Source organism: Oncorhynchus gorbuscha, linkage group LG07 (genome assembly GCF_021184085.1).
Source record: "Oncorhynchus gorbuscha isolate QuinsamMale2020 ecotype Even-year linkage group LG07, OgorEven_v1.0, whole genome shotgun sequence".
Classification (NCBI taxonomy): Eukaryota; Metazoa; Chordata; class Actinopteri; order Salmoniformes; family Salmonidae; genus Oncorhynchus; species Oncorhynchus gorbuscha.
The window spans coordinates 5255150-5280553 of record NC_060179.1 but is presented as its reverse complement, the minus strand read 5'-3'; the positions used below and the strand labels follow the sequence as shown (position 1 = coordinate 5280553).

Below are 25404 nucleotides of genomic sequence, written 5' to 3'. Positions count from 1 at the left end.
AAGCATTGGTGTCTTAGGTATTGGTGTCTTAGGAATTACCAAATGTTGCTTTACCGAGGGATTCCCCAAATGGCACACTATTCCTTATCTATTGCACTACTTTAGACCAGAGCCCTATGGGTATTAAGGTACCCTTTTGGATACAGTTGTTGTATTGGTGTCTTAGGCTGCTTCCTATTCTTGTTTCCTTTCTTTCATCTGCAGTGCAACCGTTTCTCAACTCCACTCTCAAGTCCAACCAGAAGTTGCACCTTAACCACAGACCTAGGATCAATTCTACCTGCCTCCTCTACACTCTAACCACTAGACTACCTGCCTCCTCTACACTCTAACCACTAGGCTACCTGCCTCCTCTACACTCTAACCACTAGGCTACCTGCCTCCTCTACACTCTAACCACCAGGAAACCTGCCACCTCTACACTCTAACCACTAGACTAGCTGCCTCCTCTACACTCTAACCACTAGGCTACCTGCCACCTCTACACTCTAACCACGAGGCTACCTGCCTCCTCTACACTCTAACCACTAGGCAACCTGCCACCTCTACACTCTAACCACTAGGCTACCTGCCACCTCTACACTCTAACCACTAGGCTACCTGCCACCTCTACACTCTAACCACTAGGCTACCTGCCACCTCTACACTCTAACCAGTAGGCTACCTGCCACCTCTAAACTCCAACCAGTAGGCTACCTGCCTCCTCTACACTCTAACCACTAAGCTACCTGCTGCCTCTACACTCTAACCACTAGGCTACCCTGCCTCCTCTACACTCTAATCACTAGGCTACCTGCCACCTCTACACTCTAACCACTAGACTACCTCCACTGACACAAAAGGTCAAAAACAAGCATCTAAACAATGCTCGTTGGCTGCTCTTCGAGTGGTCTGGATAACTTGTATATGAGCGAAGGTTTTTTAAGAGCCAGAAGGCCCTGGGAAATACATGGACTATTGAAGATACATCTCGTAAGAAGGTTCTAACGATGATCTTAACACCATGAAGGCCTCTGGGTAACGAGACCCTGAACATAATTTCACCCGTCCGTTCGCTGAGATCAGAATGATTATAAAATGTAAAAAAAAAGGCGTTGTCTCCCATGTGAAGTGGAGATCACCTTTTCCCCTCAGCAACACAGTCAGAATCCTCCTCCTTGTTCTGAGGAAATATTCCCAGTACATCAGATGCTTATCTATGAGTAATCATGTAATTCCCCACATAATTAGGTTGAAATTGTATTTTTATTACAATAGCAACGCTGGGCCAACGATAATCTACAAGGCACAGCTGAGATCCATGCTCCATTCTGCTGTCAGACGGGCCATGCCAAATTCAGTAGAAAGAAAAAGGGATGGATGGATGGATGGATGGATGGATGGATGGATGGATGGATGGAGGGATGGATGGAGGGAGGGATGGATGGATGAAGAGAGGGATGGATGGAGGGATTTAGGGATGGATGGAGGGATGGATGGAGGCAGGGAGGGAGGGAGGGAGGGAGGGAGGGAGGGAGGGAGGGAGGGAGGGAGGGAGGGAGGGAGGGAGGGAGGGAGGGAGGGAGGGAGGGAGGAGGGAGGGAGGGAGGGAGGGAGGGAGGGAGGGAGGGAGGGAGGGAGGGAGGGATGGATGGATGGAGGGATGGAAGGATGGATGGAGAGATGGAGAGATGGAGGGATGGAGGGAGAGATGGAGGGATGGAAGGATGGATGGAGAGGGATGTAGGGAGAGATGGATGGAGGGAGAGATGGAAGGATGGATGGAGGGATGGAGGGAGAGATGAAGGAATGGAAGGATGGATGGAGAGATGGATGGATGGAGAGATGGATGGAGAGATGGATGGATGGAGGGATGGAGAGATGGATGGAGGGATGGATGGAGAGATGAATGGAGAGATGGATGGATGGAGGGATGGAGAGATGGATGGATGGAGGGATGGAGAGATGGAGGGATGGATGGATGGATGGAGGGATGGAGAGATAGATGGATGGAGAGATGGATGGATGGAGGGATGGAGAGATGGATGGATGATGGATGGATGGATTGATGGATGGATGGAGAGATGGAGGGATGGATGGATGGAGGGATGGAGAGATGGAGGGATGGATGGATGGAGGGATGGATGGATGGATGGATGGAGGGAGGGAGAGATGGAGGGATGGATGGATGGAGGGATGGATGGATGGATGGATGAATGGAGGGATGGATGGATGGATGGAGGGATGGATGGATCGATGGATGGAGGGATGGAGGGATGGATGGAGGGATGGATGGAGGGATGGATGGAGAGATGGATGGAGGGATGGAGGGAGAGATGGATGGAGGGAGAGATGGAGGGATGGAAGGAGGGAGGGATGGAGGGAGAGATGGATGGATGGATGGATGGAGAGATGGATGGATGGATGGATGGAGGGATGGATGGAGAGATGGAGGGAGAGATGGATGGAGGGATGGATGGAGAGATGGATGGATGGATGGAGAGATGATGGAGGGATGGAGGGAGAGATGGATGGAGATGAGCTACTGTACACCACTGCTCTCCACAGTATCCAGACAGCTGATTGGAAGTTGTCTAATTCACACCAGGACTACCTCCCAAAACACAGCCTATTTTCTATATAGTCCACTGTATTTGGCCCTATGGGCCCTGGCAAAAAGAAACACGCTACATAGGGAATAGGATATTACTTGGGACGCATCCCCAGCACTCCACTGAAGCAACTGCCTTTCGCCCAGCATGCTTCCCAGGGTTCCATTATTACCTTCAAGGAGATGTCCGTTGCTATTTCTGAAGCTTGACATTTGTACTTGGTTAAAATACATTTATGAATTCATATACACACCCATAATTTAGCTATATGTGGTTTTTAAGTTGTTTCCCTTCCGAGTGTTAGAGGAAGTTAGGAACTTCACAGACCCATAGGTGTTACTGATCTGGTTTTAAACTTGTGATAAATAACATACTTGCTTATATGATGAGATACGGATAAAGATAATTTAATTAATTGGCAGCCAAGAACCGATCATCACGTCACCGGCATCATTCATTTGATAGACATATAACTTCACTGTTCTCCTTTCCTCTCTTTTGTTCATTCATCAGTGAGAGGGCATACGTTTCCTGCACTCTGTCTGCTCTGTATTTCTCAAATTTCCCTCTCTCTCTCTCTCATTGGTCAGGAATGCTTCCTAATCCAAGGACACATTCCCATGCTTCCATTAATCCCACTCCTTCTCCAACTCTGTTCCACATGAAAACTTCAGCAGGACCGTCGGGAGTACCCTGAACGTATTTGTAAAACAAATGAATTCAAACTTTATTTGTCACGAATACAACAAGTGTAGACATTACTGTGAAATGCTTACTTTCAAGCACTTTACCAACAGTGAAGTTCAAGAAGAGTTAAGAAAATATTTACCAAATAAACTAAAGTAAAAAATAACACAATAACAATAATGACATGGTTATATTGTTATGGGATACCAGTACCGAGTCAGTGTGCGGGGGTACTGTTATGCAGGTGAAGGAGGACCCAAACGCGACTCAACAGAAACAGAGTTTATCAATGCTCAAAACCGAACAACTGAAATCCTCTAGACAGTAGAGGGGAAAACAACTGGAGAAGCGGCCACAGACTGCAGGTCGCTTCGGGTAGGCGCAGGCCGCAGTCAACTGAGACACCTGCTCACACGCAGCGTCTGAAGAAGGCACAAAACACGACAGGACAGGGTGATACACAATCACGGCAAAAAACACGACAGGACAGGGCGAAACGCAATTACAGCATGGAATACAAAACAAGGAACCGACGGAACAGGAACGGATTACAAAGGAATAAATAGGGAATCTAATCAGGGGGAAAGGATCGGGAACAGGTGTGGGAAGACCAAACGATGATTAGGGGAATAGGAACAGCTGGGAGCAGGAACGGAACGACAGAGAGAAGAGAGAGCGAGAGAGTGAGAGAGGGAGGGGGAGAGAGAGGGATAGGAGGGAAAGAACCAAATAAGACCAGCAGAGGGAAACGAATAGCATGGGGAGCACAGGGACAAGACATGATAATAAATGACAAACATGACAGTACCCCCCCCACTCACCGAGCGCCTCCTGGCGCTCTCGAGGAGGAACACTGGCAGCAACGGAGGAAATCATAGATCAAACGGTCCAGCACGTCCCGAGAAAGAACCCAACTCCTCTCCTCAGGACCGTAACGAAAAACGATAAAAAGGGAAACTAGGGTACTACTCTAAAAAAAAAATGAGAACTAGGGACAGACTGAGACACAGCAAGGGCAGGGACAAGAACAGGAGAGATGCGATGGCAGGGAACAGACTGAGACCCAGCAAGACCAGGAGCAGAAGCAGAAAAAAAAATTACCAGACTTCTTCTGCGCGCAGTCTGAACACGCAGCCACGAAACGGCGCGTGTCACGCTCCTGAGTCGGCCACCAAAAGCGCTGGCGAATAGACGCAAGAGTGCCTCGAACACCGGGATGACCAGCTAACTTGGCAGAGTGAGCCCACTGAAGAACAGCCAGACGAGTGGAAACAGGAACGAAAAGGAGGTTACTAGGACAAGCGCGGCGACGCAGTGTGCGTGAGTGCTTGCTTAACCTGTCTTTCAATTCCCCAGACTGTCAACCCGACAACACGCCCATAAGGAAGAATCCCCTCGGGATCAGTAGAAGCCACAGAAGAACTAAACAGACGGGATAAGGCATCAGGCTTGGTGTTCTTGCTACCCGGACGGTAAGAAATCACAAACTCGAAACGAGCGAAAAACAACGCCCAACGAGCTTGACGGGCATTAAGTCGTTTGGCAGAACGGATGTACTCAAGGTTCTTATGGTCTGTCCAAACGACAAAAGGAACGGTCGCCCCTCCAACCACTGTCGCCATTCGCCTAGGGCTAAGCGGATGGCGAGCAGTTCACGGTTACCCACATCATAGTTGCGCTCAGATGGCGACAGGCGATGAGAAAAATAAGCGCACGGATGAACCTTATCGTCAGACTGGAAGCGCTGGGATAGAATGGCTCCCACGCCTACCTCTGAAGCGTCAACCTCGACAATGAATTGTCTAGTGACGTCAGGAGTAACGAGGATAGGAGCGGACGTAAAACGTTCTTTTAGAAGATCAAAAGCTCCCTGGGCGGAACCGGACCACTTAAAACACGTCTTGACAGAAGTAAGAGCTGTGAGAGGGGCAGCAACTTGACCGAAATTACGAATGAAACGCCGATAGAAATTAGCGAAACCTAAAAAGCGCTGCAACTCGACACGTGACCTTGGAACGGGCCAATCACTGACAGCTTGGACCTTAGCGGAATCCATCTGAATGCCTTCAGCGGAAATAACGGAACCGAGAAAAGTAACGGAGGAGACATGAAAAGAGCACTTCTCAGCCTTTACGTAGAGACAATTCTCTAAAAGGCGCTGTAGTACACGTCGAACGTGCTGAACATGAATCTCGAGTGACGGAGAAAAAATCAGGATATCGTCAAGATAGACAAAAACAAAAATGTTCAGCATGTCTCTCAGAACATCATTAACTAATGCCTGAAAAACAGCTGGCGCATTGGCGAGACCGAACGGCAGAACCCGGTACTCAAAATGCCCTAACGGAGTGTTAAACGCCGTTTTCCACTCGTCCCCCTCTCTGATGCGCACGAGATGGTAAGCGTTACGAAGGTCCAACTTAGTAAAGCACCTGGCTCCCTGCAGAATCTCGAAGGCTGATGACATAAGGGGAAGCGGATAACGATTCTTAACCGTTATGTCATTCAGCCCTCGATAATCCACGCAGGGGCGCAGAGTACCGTCCTTCTTCTTAACAAAAAGAACCCCGCCCCGGCCGGAGAAGAAGAAGGCACTATGGTACCGCGTCAAGAGACACAGACAAATAATCCTCGAGAGCCTTACGTTCGGGAGCCGACAGAGAGTATAGTCTACCTCGAGGAGGCGTGGTCCCTGGAAGGAGATCAATACTACAATCATACGACCGGTGAGGAGGAAGGGAGTTGGCTCGGGACCGACTGAAGACCGTGCGCAGATCATGATATTCCTCCGGCACTCCTGTCAAATCGCCAGGTTCCTCCTGAGAAGTAGGGAGAGAAGAAACGGGAGGGATGGCAGACATTAAACACTTCACATGACAAGAAACGTTCCAGGATAGGATAGAATTACTAGACCAATTAATAGAAGGATTATGACATACTAGCCAGGGATGACCCAAAACAACAGGTGTAAACGGTGAACGGAAAATCAAAAAGAAATAGTCTCACTGTGGTTACCAGATACTGTGAGAGTTAAAGGTAGTGTCTCAAATTTGATACTGGGAAGATGACTACCATCTAAGGCAAACATGGGCGTAGGCTTGTCTAACGGTCTGAAAGGAATGTTATGTTTCCGAACCCATGCTTCGTCCATGAAACAACCCTCAGCCCCAGAGTCAATCAAGGCACTGCATGTAGCACCTGAACCGGTCCAGCGTAGATGGACCGACATAGTAGTACAAGATCTAGATGAAGGGACCTGAGTAGTAGCGCTCACCAGTAGCCCTCCGCTTACTGATGGGCTCTGGCCTCTTACTGGACATGAATTAACAAAATGTCCAGCAACTCCGCAATAGAGGCACAGGCGGTTGGTGATCCTCCGTTCCCTCTCCTTAGTCGAGATGCGAATCCCTCCCAGCTGCATGGGCTCAGTCTCAAAGCCAGAGGAGGGAGATGGTTGCGATGCGGAGCAGGGAAACACCGTTGATGCGAGCTCTCTTCCACGAGCCCGGTGACGAAGATCTACCCGTCGTTCTATGCGGATGGCGAGAGCAATCAAAGAGTCCACATCTGAAGGAACCTCCCGGGAGAGAATCTCATCCTTAACCGCTGCGTGGAGTCCCTCCAGAAAACGAGCGAGCAGCGCCGGCTCGTTCCACTCACTAGAGGCAGCAAGAGTGCGAAACTCAATGGAATAATCCGTTATGGACCGTTCACCTTGGCATAAGGAAGCCAGGGCCCTAGAAGCCTCCTCACCAAAAACTGAACGGTCAAAAACCCGAATCATCTCCTCTTTAAAGTTCTGGAATCTGTTAGAGCAATCAGCCCTTGCCTCCCAGATAGCTGTGCCCCATTCTCGAGCCCGGCCAGTAAGGAGTGAAATGACGTAAGCAACCCGAGCTCTCTCTCTAGAGTATGTGTTGGGTTGGAGAGAGAACACAATCTCACACTGCGTGAGAAAGGAGCGGCACTCAGTGGGCTGCCCGGAGTAGCAAGGTGGGTTATTAACCCTGGGTTCTGGAGGCTCGGCAGGCCAGGGAGTAACAGGTGGCACGAGACGTAGACTCTGGAACTGTCCAGAGAGGTCGGAAACCTGAGCGGCCAGGTTCTCCACGGCATGGCGAGCAGCAGACAATTCCTGCTCGTGTCTGCCGAGCATGGCTCCTTGGATCTCGACGGCAGTGTAACGAGCGTCAGAAGTCGCTGGGTCCATTCTTTGATCGGTTCCTTCTGTTATGCAGGTGAAGGAGGACCCAAACGCGACTCAACAGAAACAGAGTTTATCAATGCTCAAAACCGAACAACTGAAATCCTCTAGACAGTAGAGGGGAAAACAACTGGAGAAGCGGCCACAGACTGCAGGTCGCTTCGGGTAGGCGCAGGCCGCAGTCAACTGAGACACCTGCTCACACGCAGCGTCTGAAGAAGGCACAAAACACGACAGGACAGGGTGATACACAATCACGGCAAAAAACACGACAGGACAGGGCGAAACGCAATTACAGCATGGAATACAAAACAAGGAACCGACGGAACAGGAACGGATTACAAAGGAATAAATAGGGAATCTAATCAGGGGAAAGGATCGGGAACAGGTGTGGGAAGACCAAACGATGATTAGGGGAATAGGAACAGCTGGGAGCAGGAACGGAACGACAGAGAGAAGAGAGAGCGAGAGAGTGAGAGAGGGAGGGGGAGAGAGAGGGATAGGAGGGAAAGAACCAAATAAGACCAGCAGAGGGAAACGAATAGCATGGGGAGCACAGGGACAAGACATGATAATAAATGACAAACATGACAGGTACAGGTTAGTTGAGGTAATCTGTACATGTAGGTGGGGTGAAGTGACTATACATAGATAATAAACACGAGTAGCAGAGTGTACAAAACAAATGGATAGGGGGGGGGGGGGGGGGGGTTCAATGAAAATAGTTTGGTGGCCATTTGATTAATTGTTCAGCAGTCTTGTGACTTGGGGGTAGAAGCTGTTTAGAAGCTTCTTGGACATGGACTTGGGCCTCCAGTACCACTTGCCATGCAAGAGAGAACAGTTTATGACTACGGTGGCTGGAGTCTTTGACCATTTTTAGGGCCTTCCTCTGACACCGCCTGGTATAGAGGTCATGGATGGCAGTAAGCTTGGCCCCGGTGAAGTACTGGGCCGTACGCACTACCCTCTGTAGAGCCTTACGGTCAGAGGCCGAGCCGTTGCCATATGAGGCGGTGACGCAACCAGTCAGGATGCTCTCGATGGTGCAGCTGTAGACATTTTGAGGATGTGAGGGCCCATGCCAAGTCTTTTCAGTCTCCTGAGGGGGAATATGTTTTGTCGTACCCTCTTCACAACTGTCTTGGTGTGTTTGGACCATTATAGTTCGTTGGTGGTCTTGCTCACACTGAGGGAGAGGTTGTTGTCCTGACACCACACTGCCAGTTCTCTGAACTCCTCCCTATAGGCTGTCTCATTGTTGTCAGAGATCAGGCCTACCACTGTTGTGTTGTCAGCTAACTTAAAACCTCTAGTGACTCCCCATCCCACATGCGGGAGCGTAATCATCGCCTGACACCAATTAGCATAACGCAACGGACATAAATATCCATAGAAAATATTTCTATTCATGAAAATCAAAAATGAAATATATTGAGACACAGCTAAGCCTTTTGTTAATCACCCTGTCATCTCAGATTTTCAAAATATGCTTTACAGCCAAAGCTAGACAAACATTTGTGTAAGTTTATTGATAGCCTAGAATAGCATTTTGTCCAGCTAGCAGCAGGAAACTTGGTCACGGAAATCAGAAAAGCAATCAAATTAAATAGTTTACCTTTGATGAGCTTCGGATGTTTTCACTGACGAGACTCCCAGTTAGATAGCAAATGTTCCTTTTTTCCAAAATATTATTTTTGTAGGCGAAATAGCTCCGTTTGTTCTTCATGTTTGGCTGAGAATATTCCAAATTAGCTCCATAATATCGACAGAAACATGGCAAATGTTGTTTATAATCAATTCTCAAGGTGTTTTTCAAATATCTATTCGATAATATATCCATCGGGACAATTAGTTTTTCAGTAGGACCGATTGGAGTAATGGCTACCTCTGTATTTTACGCGAGAATCTCTCTGGCAGCATCAGGTGACCGCTTGCGCATTGTAGCCGCTTACGGGTATTCTTCAACATAAATGCGTAAAACTATGCCACAATGCTGTAGACACCTTGGGGAATACGGAGAAAAAGTAATCTGGTTGATAGCCCATTCAATGCTCAATAGGGACTCATTGGAACGCAGCGCTTTCAAAAGATGAGGCACTTCCGGATTGATTTTTCTCAGGCTTTCGCCTGCAACATCAGTTCTGTTATACTCACAGACAATATTTTTACAGTTTTGGAAACTTTAGTGTTTTCTATCCTAAGCTGTCAATTATATGCATATTCTAGCATCTTCTCCTGACAAAATATCCCTTTTATTATGGGAACGTTTTTTTTCAAAAATGAAAATACTGCCCCCTAGTCACAACAGGTTTTAATGATGGTGTTCGAGGCGTGTTTGGCAACACAGTCGTGGGTGAACAGGGAGTATAGGAGTGGACTAAGTACATACCCCCAAGGGCTCCAGTGTTGAGGATCAGCGTGGCAGTCGTGTTGTTACCTACCCTTACTACCTGGGGACGGCCCGTCAGGAAGTCCAGGATCCAGTTGCAGAGGGAGGTGTTTAGTCCCAGGGTCCTTAGCTTAGTGATGAGCTTTGTGGGCACTATGATGTTGAATGTTGAGCTGTAGTCAATGAACAGCACTCTCACAAAGGTGTTCCTTTTGTCCAGATAGGTAAAGGCAGTGTGGAGTGCGATACAGATTGAATCTTTTGTGGATCTGTTGGGGACGGTATGAGAATTGGAGTGGGTCTAGGGTATCCAGGAGGATGTTGTTGATGTGAGCCATGACCAAAGCACTTCATGGGTACAGACGTGAGTGCCACAGAGTGGTAATCACTACGCTTCCTTGGACCCAGGGCAACGGTGGTCTGCTTGAAACATGTAGGTTTCATGTAGGTTTTTTACAGACTCGGTCAGGGATGAAGATGTCAGTGAAGTCACTTGCCAGTTGGTCAACGCCTGCGTTGAGTACACATCTTGGTAATCCGTCTGGCCCATCGGCTTTGTAAATGTTGACCTGTTTAAAGGTCTCCCTCACATCAGCTACCGAGAGCATTTTCACACAGTCGTCCAGAACAGCTGGTGCTCTCGTGCATTCTTCAGTGTTGCTGGCCTTAAACCGAGCATATAAGGCATTTAGCTTGGGTACACTGCAGCATCCACCGAGAGGCTCTTGGGTACACTGCAGCATCCACCGAGAGGCTCTTGGGTACACTGCAGCATCCACCGAGAGGCTCTTGGGTACACTGCAGCATCCACCGAGAGGCTCTTGGGTACACTGCAGCATCCACTGAGAGGCTCTTGGGTACACTGCAGCATCCACCGAGAGGCTCTTGGGTACACTGCAGAGTACTGGAACGAAAGGCGGCCAAATGAGGTGTTGGCTTTAGGGATGATCAGTGAGATACACCTGCTGGAGCGCGTGCTACGGATGGGTGTTGCCATCGTGACCAGTGAACTAAGATAAGGCAGAGCTTTACCTAGCATGGACTTGTAGATGACCTGGAGCCAGTGGGTCTGGCGACGAATATGTAGTGAGGGCCAGCCGACTAGAGCATACAAGTCGCAGTGGTGGGTGGTATAAGGTGCTTTAGTGACAAAACGGATGGCACTGTGATAGACTGCATCCAGTTTGCTGAGTAGAGTGTTGGAAGCCATTTTGTAGATGACATCGCCGAAGTCGAGGATCGGTAGGATAGTCAGTTTTACTAGGGTAAGCTTGGCGGCGTGAGTGAAGGAGGCTTTGTTGCGGAATAGAAAGCCGACTCTTGATTTGATTTTCGATTGGAGATGTTTGATGTGAGTCTGGAAGGAGAGTTTGCAGTCTAGCCAGACGCCTAGGTACTTATAGATGTCCACATATTCAAGGTCGGAACCATCCAGGGTGGTGATGCTAGTCGGGCATGCGGGTCCAGGCAGCGATCGGTTGAAAAGCATGCATTTGGTTTTACTCGCGTTTAAGAGCAGTTGGAGGCCACTGAAGGAGTGCTGTATGGCATTGAAGCTCGTTTGGAGGTTAGATAGCACAGTGTCCAATGACGGGCCGAAAGTATATAGAATGGTGTCGTCTGCGTAGAAGTGGATCAGGGAATCGCCCGCAGCAAGAGCACCATCATTGATATATACAGAGAAAAGAGTCAGCCCGAGAATTGAACCCTGTGGCACCCCCATAGAGACTGCCAGAGGACCGGACAGCATGCCCTCCGATTTGACACACTGAACTCTGTCTTCAAAGTAATTGGTGAACCAGGCAAGGCAGTCATCCGAAAAACCGAGGCTATTGAGTCTGCCGATAAGAATATGTTGATTGACAGAGTCGAAAGCCTTGACGAGGTCGATGAAGATGGCTGCACAGTACTGTCTTTTATCGATGGCGGTTATGATATCGATTAGTACCTTGAGTGTAGCTGAGGTGCACCCGTGACCGGCTCGGAAACCAGATTGCACAGCGGAGAAGGTACGGTGGGATTCGAGATGGTCAGTGACCTGTTTGTTGACTTGGCTTTCGAAGACCTTAGATAGGCAGGGCAGGATGGATATAGGTCTATAACAGTTTGGGTCCAGGGTGTCTCCCCCTTTGAAGAGGGGGATGACTGCGGCAGCTTTCCAATCCTTGGGGATCTCAAACGATATGAAAGAGAGGTTGAACAGGCTGGTAATAGGGGTTGCGACAATGGCGGCAGATAGTTTCAGAAATAGAGGGTCCAGATTGTCAAGCCCAGCTGATTTGTACGGGTCCAGGTTTTGCAGCTCTTTCAGAACATCTGCTATCTGGATTTGGGTAAAGGAGAACCTGGAGAGGCTTGGGAGAGGAGCTGTGGGGGGGGCAGAGCTGTTGGCCGAGGTTGGAGTAGCCAGGCGGAAGGCATGGCCAGCCGTTGAGAAGTGCTTATTGAAGTTTTTGATAATCATGGATTTATCGGTGGAGACCGTGTTACCTAGCCTCAGTGCAGTGGGCAGCTGGGAGGAGGTGCTCTTGTTCTCCATGGACTTCACAGTGTCCCAGAACCTTTTGGAGTTGGAGCTACAGGATGCAAACCTCTGCCTAAAGAAGCTGGCCTTAGCTTTCCTGACTGACTGCGTGTATTGGTTCCTGACTTCCCTGAACAGTTGCATATCACGGGGGCTATCCGATGCTATTGCAGTCCGCCACAGGATGTTTTTGTGCTGGTCGAGGGCAGTCAGGTCTGGAGTGAACCAAGGGCTGTATCTGTTCTTGGTTCTGCATTTACCATTAGAGTACCATTAAAGTACTATATAATGTAAGTAGGGTTCCAAACCATTACCAGTAGAGTACTATATAATGTAAGTAGGGTCCCAAAACATTAAAGTACTATATAATGTAAGTAGGGTTCCAAACCATTACCATTAGAGTACTATATAATCTAAGTAGGGTACCAAAACATTACCATTAGAGTACTATATAATGTAAGTAGGGTACCAAACTATTAGAGTACTTTATAATGTAAGTAGGGTCCCAAACCATTACCATTAGAGTACTATATAATGTAAGTAGGGTCCCAAACCATTACCATTAGAGTACTATATAATGTAAGTAGGGTCCCAAACCATTAGAGTACTATATAATGTAAGTAGGGTCCCAAACCATTAGAGTACTGTATAATGTAAGTAGGGTCCCAAACCATTACCATTAGAGTACTATATAATGTAAGTAGGGTCCCAAACCAGTAGAGTATTATATAGGATGGTAGGGTCTCAAACATTTAGAGTACTATATCACATAAGTAGGGTTCCAAACCATTAGAGTACTAAATAATGTAAGTAGGGTCCCAAAACATTAGAGTATTATATAGGAAGGTAGGGTCCCAAACCATTAGAGTACTATATAATGTAAGTAGGGTTCCAAACCATTAGAGTATTAAATAACATAAGTAGGGTCCCAAACCATTAGAGTACTATATTCCATAAGTAGGGTCCCAAACCATTAGAGTATTATATAATGTAAGTAGGGTCCCAAACCATTAGAGTACTATATAACATAAGTAGGGTCCCAAACCATTAGAGTATTATATAATGTAAGTAGGGTCCCAAACCATTAGAGTACTATATAACATAAGTAGGGTCCCAAACCATTAGAGTATTATATAATATAAGTAGGGTCCCAAACCATTAGAGTACTATATAACATAAGTAGGGTCCCAAACCATTAGAGTATTATATAATGTAAGTAGGGTCCCAAACCATTAGAGTACTATATAACATAAGTAGGGTCCCGAAACAATTGGATGTCCATGTACTATATTTAAGGACCCAAACATTAGAGTACTATATAAGTAGGTTAACAATCCTACTTATAAAAACAGTACAGAACTATTTACTATATACTATATAGTACTATATTAAACAGTACTATATTCTTTAGGAAGGGTCCCAAACCATTAGAGTACTATATAAGTAGGTTAACAAACCATTTGAGTACTATATACTGTAGACAAGTTCCCAAACCATTATATTACCATATAAGTAGGTTAACAAATCATTTGTTTACTTTCTACTTTAGCAATGTTCCCAAACCCTTGGAGTACTATATAAGCAGGTTAACAAATCACGTGAGGACCATGTACAGTAGGTAGTGGCCCAAACCATTAGAGTACTATATAAGTAGGTTAACAAATCATGTGAGGACTATGTACTGTAGGGAGGGTCCCAAACCTTTAGAGTACTATATAAGTAGGTTAACAAATCATGTGATGACTATGTACTGTAGGGAGGGTCCCAAACCATTAGAGTACTATATACTGTAGGGAGGGTCCCAAACCATTAGAGTACTATATAAGTAGGTTAACAAATCAAGTGAGGACTATGTACAGTAGGTAGTGTCCCAAACCATTAGAGTACTATATACTGTAGGGAGGGTCCCAAACCATTAGAGTACTATATACTGTAGGGAGGGTCCCAAACCATTAGAGTACTATATAAGTAGGATAACAAACCATTAGAGTACAATATACTGTAGGCAGTGTCCCAAACCATTAGTGTACTATATACTGCAGTAAGGGTCCCAAACCATTAGTGTACTATATACTGTAGGGAGGGTCCCAAACCATTAGATTACTATATACTGTAGGAAGGGTCCCAAACCATTCAAGTACTATATACTGTAGGTAGGGTCTCAACCATTAGTGCTCCATATACTGTATGTAGGGTTAGAAACCTAGGGTACTATTTAATGAGGGTCCCAAACTATTTGAGCACTATATAAAGATTGTCCCAAACTATTGGAGTAATGAATGGCTATACTGTACATGTTTATTGTTTTGGCTATGGGAATAATTACCCTAAGGCTTAGCAGTTATACATGTGGTTTTGAAGGGGACATTTTAATAGTTTGTCCATCAACATTTGCCCAACAACATGGTTACTCAGTTTTTTTTTACCTCAATCAAATGAGTATATAGTGCACTACTTTTCACCAGAGCTCTATGAGTAGTAGGGTAGTTTTAAACGGTATAGATTGCCATTTGTGACACAACCCCAGTCCACTCAGTGGTGTGCCTGATAGACGGAGGGGACAGGTGCAACGCTCAAGCTATGACATCAGCGGTGGCCATTTTCTGTTTTCTTCCTCAACCGACTCTCGGTTCCCATGGTCACCACTGTGGTTCCACAGCTGCAGAGCGGAACGAATGGTGTGTGACAAGAGGTGAACATGTGGCCATTAAGAGAGTACATACGCATCTCAAATGGTACCCTATTCCCCTTTATAGGGCATTACTTTCGACTAGAGCTCTGTGGACACGTCTAAAAATAGGGTACCCTATAGAGAATAGGGTACCATTCAGGACAACGCCAATGGAATCACTGAGGAGGATATCTGTGACTCCTTTTAACAGAGTCAACCTGTATTTGAGACCAGATTGAAATGGTTTAATAGTGAACTTTAAGATGTAGGTAGTACGCTTTGACCAAGCTATTCTTTGATGCAGAATTAAATGGTTTAACAGTTATTAACTTACATTGTGCAATGACTAATCTGTTTTTGATGTTGGGACTTTTAAACAATTTTAGAAGTTACTTAAGATGTTACACTTAATCTATATTTAGGGTTAGGGCTCTGTGAAATGGTAAACAACAGCTGCTAGTAGCAGACCATTATATTTGATATGTAAAAATCTCCTGTTCTACTTTGTCCTGGTGTTGGCACATTTCGCTAATCCATTTGTGCTAGAACATGTTTCTGACACCGTCGCTAACTATGCTATCTGTTATGCTACCACTTAGTACAGATTCATCAGATTGCACACTAGGAGAGAGGCAATGGTTTTGTGGAATTTACAGTGACCTTCTGGCAATGTACTGCACCTTTACCAGAATGTCCAGGTTTCACACAAATTCCTGTTTGAGTGTTCCTCGAATCAGGAGGAGTTGAGAACAGAGGGAATCCTTCAACTATGATTTTGGGTAATGTTTACAGGAATAGGACACCATTTGGGATCCGTGGGCCGCAAACGTTAAAAGTCATGATGTCAGAATGTTCTAGAAGCACGCTGTTGTTCCCACACCATTATGATGTCAGAATGTTCTAGAAGCACGCTGTTGTTCCCACAACCTTATGATGTCAGAATGTTCTAGAAGCACGCTGTTGTTCCCACAACATTATGATGTCAGAATGTTCTAGAAGCACGCTGTTGTTCCCACAACATTATGATGTCAGAATGTTCTAGAAGCACGCTGTTGTTCACACAACGTTATGATGTCAGAATGTTCTAGAAACACACTGTTGGTCCCACAACGTTATGATATCAGAATGTTCTAGAAGCACGCTGTTGTTCCCACACCATTATGATGTCAGAGTGTTCTAGAAGCACGCTGTTGTTCCCACAACCTTATGATGTCAGAATGTTCTAGAAGCACGCTGTTGTTCCCACAACATTATGATGTCAGAATGTTCTAGAAGCACGCTGTTGTTCCCACAACACTATGATGTCAGAATGTTCTAGAAGCACGCTGTTGTTCACACAACGTTATGATGTCAGAATGTTCTAGAAACACACTGTTGGTCCCACAACGTTATGATATCAGAATGTTCTAGAAGCACGCTGTTGTTCCCACAACATTATGATGTCAGAATGTTCTAGAAGCACGCTGTTGTTCCCACATTATGATGTCAGAATGTTCTAGAAGCACGCTGTTGTTACCACAACATTATGATGTCAGAATGTTCTAGAAGCACGCTGTTGTTACCACAACATTATGATGTCAGAATGTTTTAGAAGCACGCTGTTGTTCCCACAACATTATGATGTCAGAATGTTCTAGAAGCATGCTGTTGTTCCCACAGTGTGTGTTTTACAGCCCAGGGCATAAAGATCTACCGCTCAGCTGAGAGACCCACTTTCAACACTTTCTTTGGAAGCTAGGTTTGGGGACAAGAAAATATATACATTCTTTCAGACAAGAGCCCACATCTGTCTGGGATCTTTATGGAGCATCAGTCAGCTAATCACCACACCTCTTTTACCCAGCCCTGGCTAGCCTTTCACTACACCAGCCCACACCCCCTGGTTCTTACCCAGCCCTGGCTAGCCTTTCACTACACCAGCCCCCACCCCCTGGCTCTTACCCAGCCCTGGCTAGCCTTTCACTACACCAGCCCACACCCCTGGCTCTTACCCAGCCCTGGCTAGCCTTTCACTACACCAGCCCACACCCCTGGCTCTTACCCAGCCCTGGCTAGCCTTTCACTACACCAGCCCCCACCCCTGGCTCTTACCCAGCCCTGGCTAGCCTTTCACTACACCAGCCCACACCCCTGGCTCTTACCCAGCCCTGGCTAGCCTTTCACTACACCAGCCCACACCCCTGGCTCTTACCCAGCCCTGGCTAGCCTTTCACTACACCAGCCCCCACCCCTGGCTCTTACCCAGCCCTGGCTAGCCTTTCACTACACCAGCCCACACCCCTGGCTCTTACCCAGCCCTGGCTAGCCTTTCACTACACCAGCCCACACCCCTGGCTCTTACCCAGCCCTGGCTAGCCTTTCACTACACCAGCCCACACCCCTGGCTCTTACCCAGCCCTGGCTAGCCTTTCACTACACCAGCCCCCACCCCTGGCTCTTACCCAGCCCTGGCTAGCCTTTCACTACACCAGCCCACACCCCTGGCTCTTACCCAGCCCTGGCTAGCCTTTCACTACACCAGCCCCCACCCCTGGCTCTTACCCAGCCCTGGCTAGCCTTTCACTACACCAGCCCACACCCCTGGCTCTGGCTACCCAGCCCTGGCTAGCCTTTCACTACACCAGCCCACACCCCCTGGCTCTTACCCAGCCCTGGCTAGCCTTTCACTACACCAGCCCACACCCCTGGCTCTTACCCAGCCCTGGCTAGCCTTTCACTACACCAGCCCACACCCCTGGCTCTTACCCAGCCCTGGCTAGCCTTTCACTACACCAGCCCACACCCCTGGCTCTTACCCAGCCCTGGCTAGCCTTTCACTACACCAGCCCACACCCCCTGGCTCTTACCCAGCCCTGGCTAGCCTTTCACTACACCAGCCCACACCCCTGGCTCTTACCCAGCCCTGGCTAGCCTTTCACTACACCAGCCCCCACCCCTGGCTCTTACCCAGCCCTGGCTAGCCTTTCACTACACCAGCCCACACCCCTGGCTCTTACCCAGCCCTGGCTAGCCTTTCACTACACCAGCCCACACCCCCTGGCTCTTACCCAGCCCTGGCTAGCCTTTCACTACACCAGCCCCCACCCCTGGCTCTTACCCAGCCCTGGCTAGCCTTTCACTACACCAGCCCACACCCCTGGCTCTTACCCAGCCCTGGCTAGCCTTTCACTACACCAGCCCACACCCCTGGCTCTTACCCAGCCCTGGCTAGCCTTTCACTACACCAGCCCACACCCCTGGCTCTTACCCAGCCCTGGCTAGCCTTTCACTACACCAGCCCCCACCCCTGGCTCTTACCCAGCCCTGGCTAGCCTTTCACTACACCAGCCCCACCCCTGGCTCACCCCCCTGGCTTTACCCAGCCCTGGCTACCCAGCCTTTCACTACACCAGCCCCCACCCCTGGCTCTTACCCAGCCATGGCTAGCCTTTCACTACACCAGCCCCCACCCTGGCTCTTACCCAGCCCTGGCTAGCCTTTCACTACACCAGCCCACACCCCTGGCTCTTACCCAGCCCTGGCTAGCCTTTCACTACACCAGCCCACACCCCTGGCTCTACCCAGCCCTGGCTAGCCTTTCACTACCCAGCCCTGGCTAGCCTTTCACTACACCAGCCCACACCCCCTGGCTCTTACCCAGCCCTGGCTAGCCTTTCACTACACCAGCCCACACCCCCTGGCTCTTACCCAGCCCTGGCTAGCCTTTCACTACACCAGCCCACACCCCCTGGCTCTTACCCAGCCCTGGCTAGCCTTTCACTACACCAGCCCCCACCCCTGGCTCTTACCCAGCCCTGGCTAGCCTTTCACTACACCAGCCCCCACCCCTGGCTCTTACCCAGCCCTGTTCTAAACCCGATGAGCTAACAGGCTAGTATATTGTAAGGCTCATCAACTATCCAGACCATCTGTATATCATCAGATGGGCCTATCCAGACCATCTGCATATCATCAGATGGGACTATCCAGACCATCTGTATATCATCAGATGGGACTATCCAGACCATCTGTATATCATCAGATGGGACTATCCAGACCATCTGTATATCATCAGATGGGACTATCCAGACCATCTGTATATCATCAGATGGGACTGTATATCATCAGATGGGACTATCCAGACCATCTGTAGGTCATCAGATGGGACTATCCAGACCATCTGTATATCATCAGATGGGACTATCCAGACCATCTGTAGGTCATCAGATGGGACTATCCAGACCATCTGTATATCATCAGATGGGACTATCCAGACCATCTGTAGGTCATCAGATGGGACTATCCAGACCATCTGTAGGTCATCAGATGGGACTATCCAGACCATCTGTATATCATCAGATGGGACTATCCAGACCATCTGTATATCATCAGATGGGTCTATCCAGATCATCTGTATATCATCAGATGGGACTATCCAGACCATCTGTAGGTCATCAGATGGGACTATCCAGACCATCTGTATATCATCAGATGTGACTATCCAGACCATCTGTAGGTCATCAGATGTGACTATTCAGATAAAGTGGGGCTAAGAGTTCCATTGTGATTTCCCGCCACATATACAGTGATTTTGATTTGATACTTTTTATTAGTTCCATGCAAAATTACAGCATTCAGTTACAGCAGGTTTCAAAAGAGTTAAAAATATAAAATATACACACTAATTCCAATCATTTGTTACTCAAATGCAACCACACACTATTTCAAGTTATTTCAATCTTATGCAATCACCCACTATTTCAATCTTATGCAGTCACCACTATTTCAATCTTATGCAATCATTATTACATGCATTTGCCATGAGGGAGAGAGTGAGTGAGAGAGTGAGTGAGAGAGTGTGAGAGAGAGTGAGAGAGTGAGTGCGAGAGAGAGTGTGAGAGAGTGAGAGAGAGAGAGAGAGAGAGAGTGAGAGAGAGAGAGAGTGAGAGAGAGAGAGAGTGAGAGAGAGAGAGAGAGTGAGAGTGAGAGAGAGAGAGAGAGAGAGAGAGAGAGAGAGAGAGAGAGAGAGAGAGAGAGAGAGAGAGTGAGAGAGAGAGAGAGAGAGAGAGAGAGAGAGAGAGAGAGAGAGAGAGAGAGAGAGAGAGAGAGAGAGAGAGAGAGAGAGAGAGAGAGAGAGAGAGAGAGAGAGAGAGAGAGAGAGAGAGAGAGAGAGAGAGAGAGAGAGAGAGAGAGAGAGAGAGAGAGAGAGAGAGAGAGAGAGAGAGAGAGAGAGAGAGAGAGTGAGAGTGACAACAGAATGGCTTAATAACATTCTGAATAATAAATGAGATAATTGAACAATCAAAGTGCATCAGAACTAGTATCCCTACTGATAGCTCATTCATGCTAAATCATACTATCCTACAAGACGTTTTAAAATCAGTTCAATTATTGTATTTTTAACAGATGACAATATACTGTATTTTAAATGTGCTATAATATAATAATATGTCTTAATAGCGGTAATATCGTAGTTGTAGTGTAGTTGTTGTATAGTTGATGGTCACTCAAACGTTCTTGTTCTTGATTGCCTTGATCAGCGGGATCCACTTCGAGCATTTGGCTCGACCCCAGTTTGACATCTGCCTGTGACCTTTGACCTCTGTGGGCCCGTCATGTTCGTCTGCCTCCGAGGTGATCTCCATCTTCTGGATCATCAGCTTCATCAGGTCGTGCTGCTTCTCCAGCACACAGGATATCTCCTTCAGTCTGTATGGGATTATATAGAGATATACACACTGGATATCTCCTTCAGTCTGTATGGGATTATATAGATATATATACACAGGATATCTCCTTCAGTCTGTATGAGATTATATAGATATATATACACAGGATATCTCCTTCAGTCTGTATGGGATTATATAGAGATATAAATACTGGTGTCACGCCTTGGTCATTGTATTTTTTGTTTTTGTTATATGTTTGGGTAGGCCAGGGTGTGACATGGGTTTATATGTTGTGTTTCGTATTGGGGTTTTATTAGCATTGGGATTGTGTATGATTAGGGGTGTGTCTAGTTCAATTAGGCTTGGCTGCCTGAGGCGGTTCTCAATTGGAGTCAGGTGATTCTCATTGTCTCGGATTGGGAACCGTATTTATGTAGCCTGAATTCGCTTTGTATTTTGTGGGTGTTTGTACCTGTCTCTGTGTTGTAGTCACCAGATAGGCTGTAATTAGTTTCACATTCCGTTCTGTTGTTTTTGTATTTAGATTCAGTTATTTCATGTACCGCGATTCCTTCATTAAAGTCATGAATAACCTACACGCTGCATTTCGGTCCGACTCTCTTCATTCAACAGACGAACGTCGTTACAGAAACACCCACCTCTCACGGACCGAGCAGCGTGTAACTGGCAACGACGTAGATAACAGGCAGGAGCTAAAGGAGGACGTTATGGAAGGTAAAGGCATGGAGTATACGACGTGGGAAGAAATCGACAGGTGGGCGGCCGACCCAGAGAGAGTGCAGGCACCCGCCTGGGATTCGCTTCAGCAGTGCGAAGAGGGCTATAGACGAATGGAGTCTAAAAGGAAAACACGGCGACGCAGAGCGAAAACCGAAAGTAACCCCCAAATATTTATTGGGGGAGGGCGCAGAGAGAGAGTGGCTGAGTCAGGGTTCAGACCTGAGCCAACTCTCCCTGTTAATCGTGAAGAGCAGTTGCAGTGGGAGAGGCTGCACCACTTGGAGAATTGGACATGGGAGGAGGAATTAGACGGTAAAGGACCTTGGGCTCAGACTGGAGAATATCACCGTCCCAAGGAAGAAATAGATGCAGCTAAAGCGGAGATGCGCTGGTATGAGGAGGCAGCACGGCGACGCGGTTGGAAGCCGGAAAAGCAGCCCAAAACAATTATTGGGGGGAGGCTAGAAGGGAGAATAGTTATGCCAGCTAGGAGACCTGCGCAAACGCCCTGTGCTCACCGTTGGGCTAGAGAGACCGGGCAGGCACCGTGTTATGCTATGGAGCGCACGGTGTTTCCAGTGCGGGTGCAGAGCCAGGTGCGGCACATACCAGCCCTTCCTATTGGCGGGCTAGAGTGGGCATCGAGCCTGGTAAGCTTGAGCAGGCTCGGTGCTCAAGAGCTCCAGTGCGCCTGCACGGTCCGGTCTATCCAGAGCACGCACCAGGCCTCCAGTGCGCCTCGCCTGTTCAGCGCAGCCAGCGCTTTTCTCCTCTCCTGCGCTGTCGGAGTCTCCCGCCTGTTTAGCACAGCCAGAGCCTTTCTCCTCTCCTGCACTGCCGGAGTCTCCAGTCTGCCCAGCGCCGCCAGTGCTCCCAGTCTGCCCAGCGTCGCCAGTGCTCCCAGTCTGCCCAGCGCGGCCAGTGCTCCCAGTCTGCCCAGCACCGCCAGTGCTCCCAGTCTGCCCAGCGCCGCCAGTGCTCCCAGTCTGCCCAGCGCCGCCAGTGCGCCGCCAGTGCTCCCAGTCTGCCCAGCGCTGCCAGTGCTCCCAGTCTGCCCAGCGCCGCCAGTGCCGCCAGTCAGCCCAGCGCCGCCAGACAACCAGTCTCTTCCAGATCTGCTTGTCAACCTGAATCTTCCAGTTCCGCCAGCCAGCCAGGATTTACCGGAGCCTACTACCTGCCTGAGCTTCCTCTCAGTACTGGGCTTCCTCTCAGTACTGGGCTTCCTCTCAGTACTGGGCTTCCTCTCAGTACTGGGCTTCCCCTCAGTACTGAGCTGCCCCTCTGTCCTGAGATGCCCCTCTGTCCCGAGATGCCCCTCTGTCCTGAGATGCCCCTCTGTCCTGAGATGCCCCTCTGTCCTGAGATGCCCCTCTGTCCTGAGATGCCCCTCTGTCCCGAGATGCCCCTCTGTCCCGAGCTGCCCCTCTGTCCCGAGCTTCTCCTCTGTCCCGAGCTGCTCCTCAGTTATGTGGGGATCTGGGTGAGGACTATTAGGCCATGGTCGGCGGAGAAGGTGGATTATCCCAGGACGCGAAGGGGAAAAAATAGGACATTAATGGAGTGGGGTCCACGTCCCGAGCCAGAACCGCCACCATGGACAGACGCCCACCCGGACCCTCCCTATGCTCTTGAGGTGCGTCCGGGAGTCCGCACCTTAGGGGGGGGGGGTTCTGTCACGCCTTGGTCATTGTATTTTGTGTTTTTGTTATATGTTTGGGTAGGCCAGGGTGTGACATGGGTTTATATGTTGTGTTTCGTATTGGGGTTTTATTAGCATTGGGATTGTGTATGATTAGGGGTGTGTCTAGTTAGGCTTGGCTGCCTGAGGCGGTTCTCAATTGGAGTAAGGTGATTCTCGTTGTCTCGGATTGGGAACCGTATTTAGGTAGCCTGAGTTCGCTTTGTATTTTGTGGGTGTTTGTACCTGTCTCTGTGTTGTAGTCACCAGATAGGCTGTAATTAGTTTCACGTTCCGTTCTGTTGTTTTTGTATTTAGATTCAGTTATTTCATGTACAGCGATTCCTTCATTAAAGTCATAAATAACCTACACGCTGCATTTCGGTCCGACTCTCTTCATTCAACAGACGAACGTCATTACAACTGGATATCTCCTTCTGTCTGTATGAGATTATATAGATATACATACACAGGATATCTCCTTCAGTCTGTATGGGATTATATAGAAATATAAATACTGGATATCTCCTTCAGTCTGTATGGGATTATATAGATATATATACACAGGATATCTCCTTCAGTCTGTATGGGATTATATAGAGATATACATACTGGATATCTCCCTCAGTTATTAACATAGAAACGTATATACTGGATATCTCCCTCAGTCTGTATAGGAACATATCCAGTATTTATATTTATATCTCCTTTAGTCTATAACATAGCAACATACACACAGGATACCTCCTTTAGTCTATAACATATAAATATAAATACTGGATATCGCCTTCAGTCTATAACATAGAAACATACAGACTGAAGAAGACCACTAGAGGCTGCTCACACACCATACAACCCCTAGCCCACCTTTACACACCACACAACCCCTAGCCCACCTTTACACACCACACAACCCCTAGCCCACCTTTACAAACCACACAACCCCTAGCCCACCTTTACACACCACACAACCCCTAGCCCACCTTTACACACCACACAACCCCTAGCCCACCTTTACACACCACACAACCCCTAGCCCACCTTTACACACCACACAACCCCTTACACACCACACAACCCCTAGCCCACCTACACACCACACAACCCCTAGCCCACCTTTACACACCACACAACCCCTAGCCCACCTTTACACACCCACAACCCCTAGCCCACCTTTACACACCACACCCCAGCCCACCTTTACACACCACACACCTTTTTACACACCACACAACCCCTAGCCCACCTTTACACACCACACAACCCCTAGCCCACCTTTACACACCACACAACCCCTAGCCCACCTTTACACACCACACAACCCCTAGCCCACCTTTACACACCACACAACCCCTAGATACACACCACACAACCCCTAGCCCACCTTTACACACCACACAACCCCTAGATCGTACACGTCACCTTTGCTTCTGTTTGTGTAGTTTGGCTTCGACAGAGGTTGAAGTTGATGAGTTGGTCAATAGATGAGTACGCACTTCGTTGGCTTCTCCTCGACTCCAGAGCTGCAGTATATAGAGACCAACCGGTTACCAGTGAATACTGCACAGCCCTTTAATTATTTAGCATAATGATGGAGAAACTAAGAAGATCATATATGTTGAATATACAGTACCAGTCAAAGGTTTGGACACACCTACTCATTGAATGATTTTTAAAATGTATTTTTACTATTTTCAACATTGTAGAATAATAGTGAAGACGTCAAAACTATGACATTACACAAATGGAATCATGAAGTAAGCAAAAAACAGTGTTAAACAAATCAAAATATATATTTGAGATTCTTCAAGTAGACACCCTTTGCCTTGATGACAGCTTTGCACACTCTTTGTATTCTCACAACCAGCTTTATGAGAAATGCTTTTCCAACAGTCTTGAAGGAGTTCCCACATATGCTGTTGGCTGATGTGTTGGTATTCAGGCCAAAGAGTTCAATTTCGGTTACATCAGACCAGAGAATCTTGTTTCTTTAGGTGCCCTTTTACAAATTCCAAGCGGGCTGTCATGTGCCTTTTACTGAGGAGTAGCTTCCGTCTGGCCACTCTACCATAAAGGCCTGATTGGTGGAGTGCTTCAGAGATGGTTGTCCTTCTGGAAGGTTCTCCCATCTCCACAGAGGTACTCTAGAGCTCTGTCAGAGTGACCATCTGGTTCTTGGTCACCTCCCTGACCAATGTCCTTCTCCCCCTTGGAAAAAGTTCAAGGTTCTGAATTCTTTCCCAAAGACACTGTACATGCTTTATA

At 47.8% G+C, this 25404-nt stretch overlaps 1 protein-coding gene across 1 annotated transcript in view; it reads right to left on the bottom strand.

Annotated features, from left to right (window-relative positions):
- Positions 1–20198: 20198 nt before the first annotated feature.
- Positions 20199–25404, bottom strand: part of LOC124039450 (transient receptor potential cation channel subfamily A member 1-like) — a 102663-nt gene continuing 97457 nt past the window's right edge. The window contains exons 27-28 of the mRNA XM_046355419.1: positions 24562–24662; positions 20199–20757 (exon numbers count right to left, since the gene is read on the bottom strand). Of these exons, the coding sequence (XP_046211375.1) occupies positions 20556–20757; positions 24562–24662 (303 nt within the window). The 3' untranslated portion in view covers positions 20199–20555. The remainder of the gene's footprint in view (positions 20758–24561; positions 24663–25404) is intronic.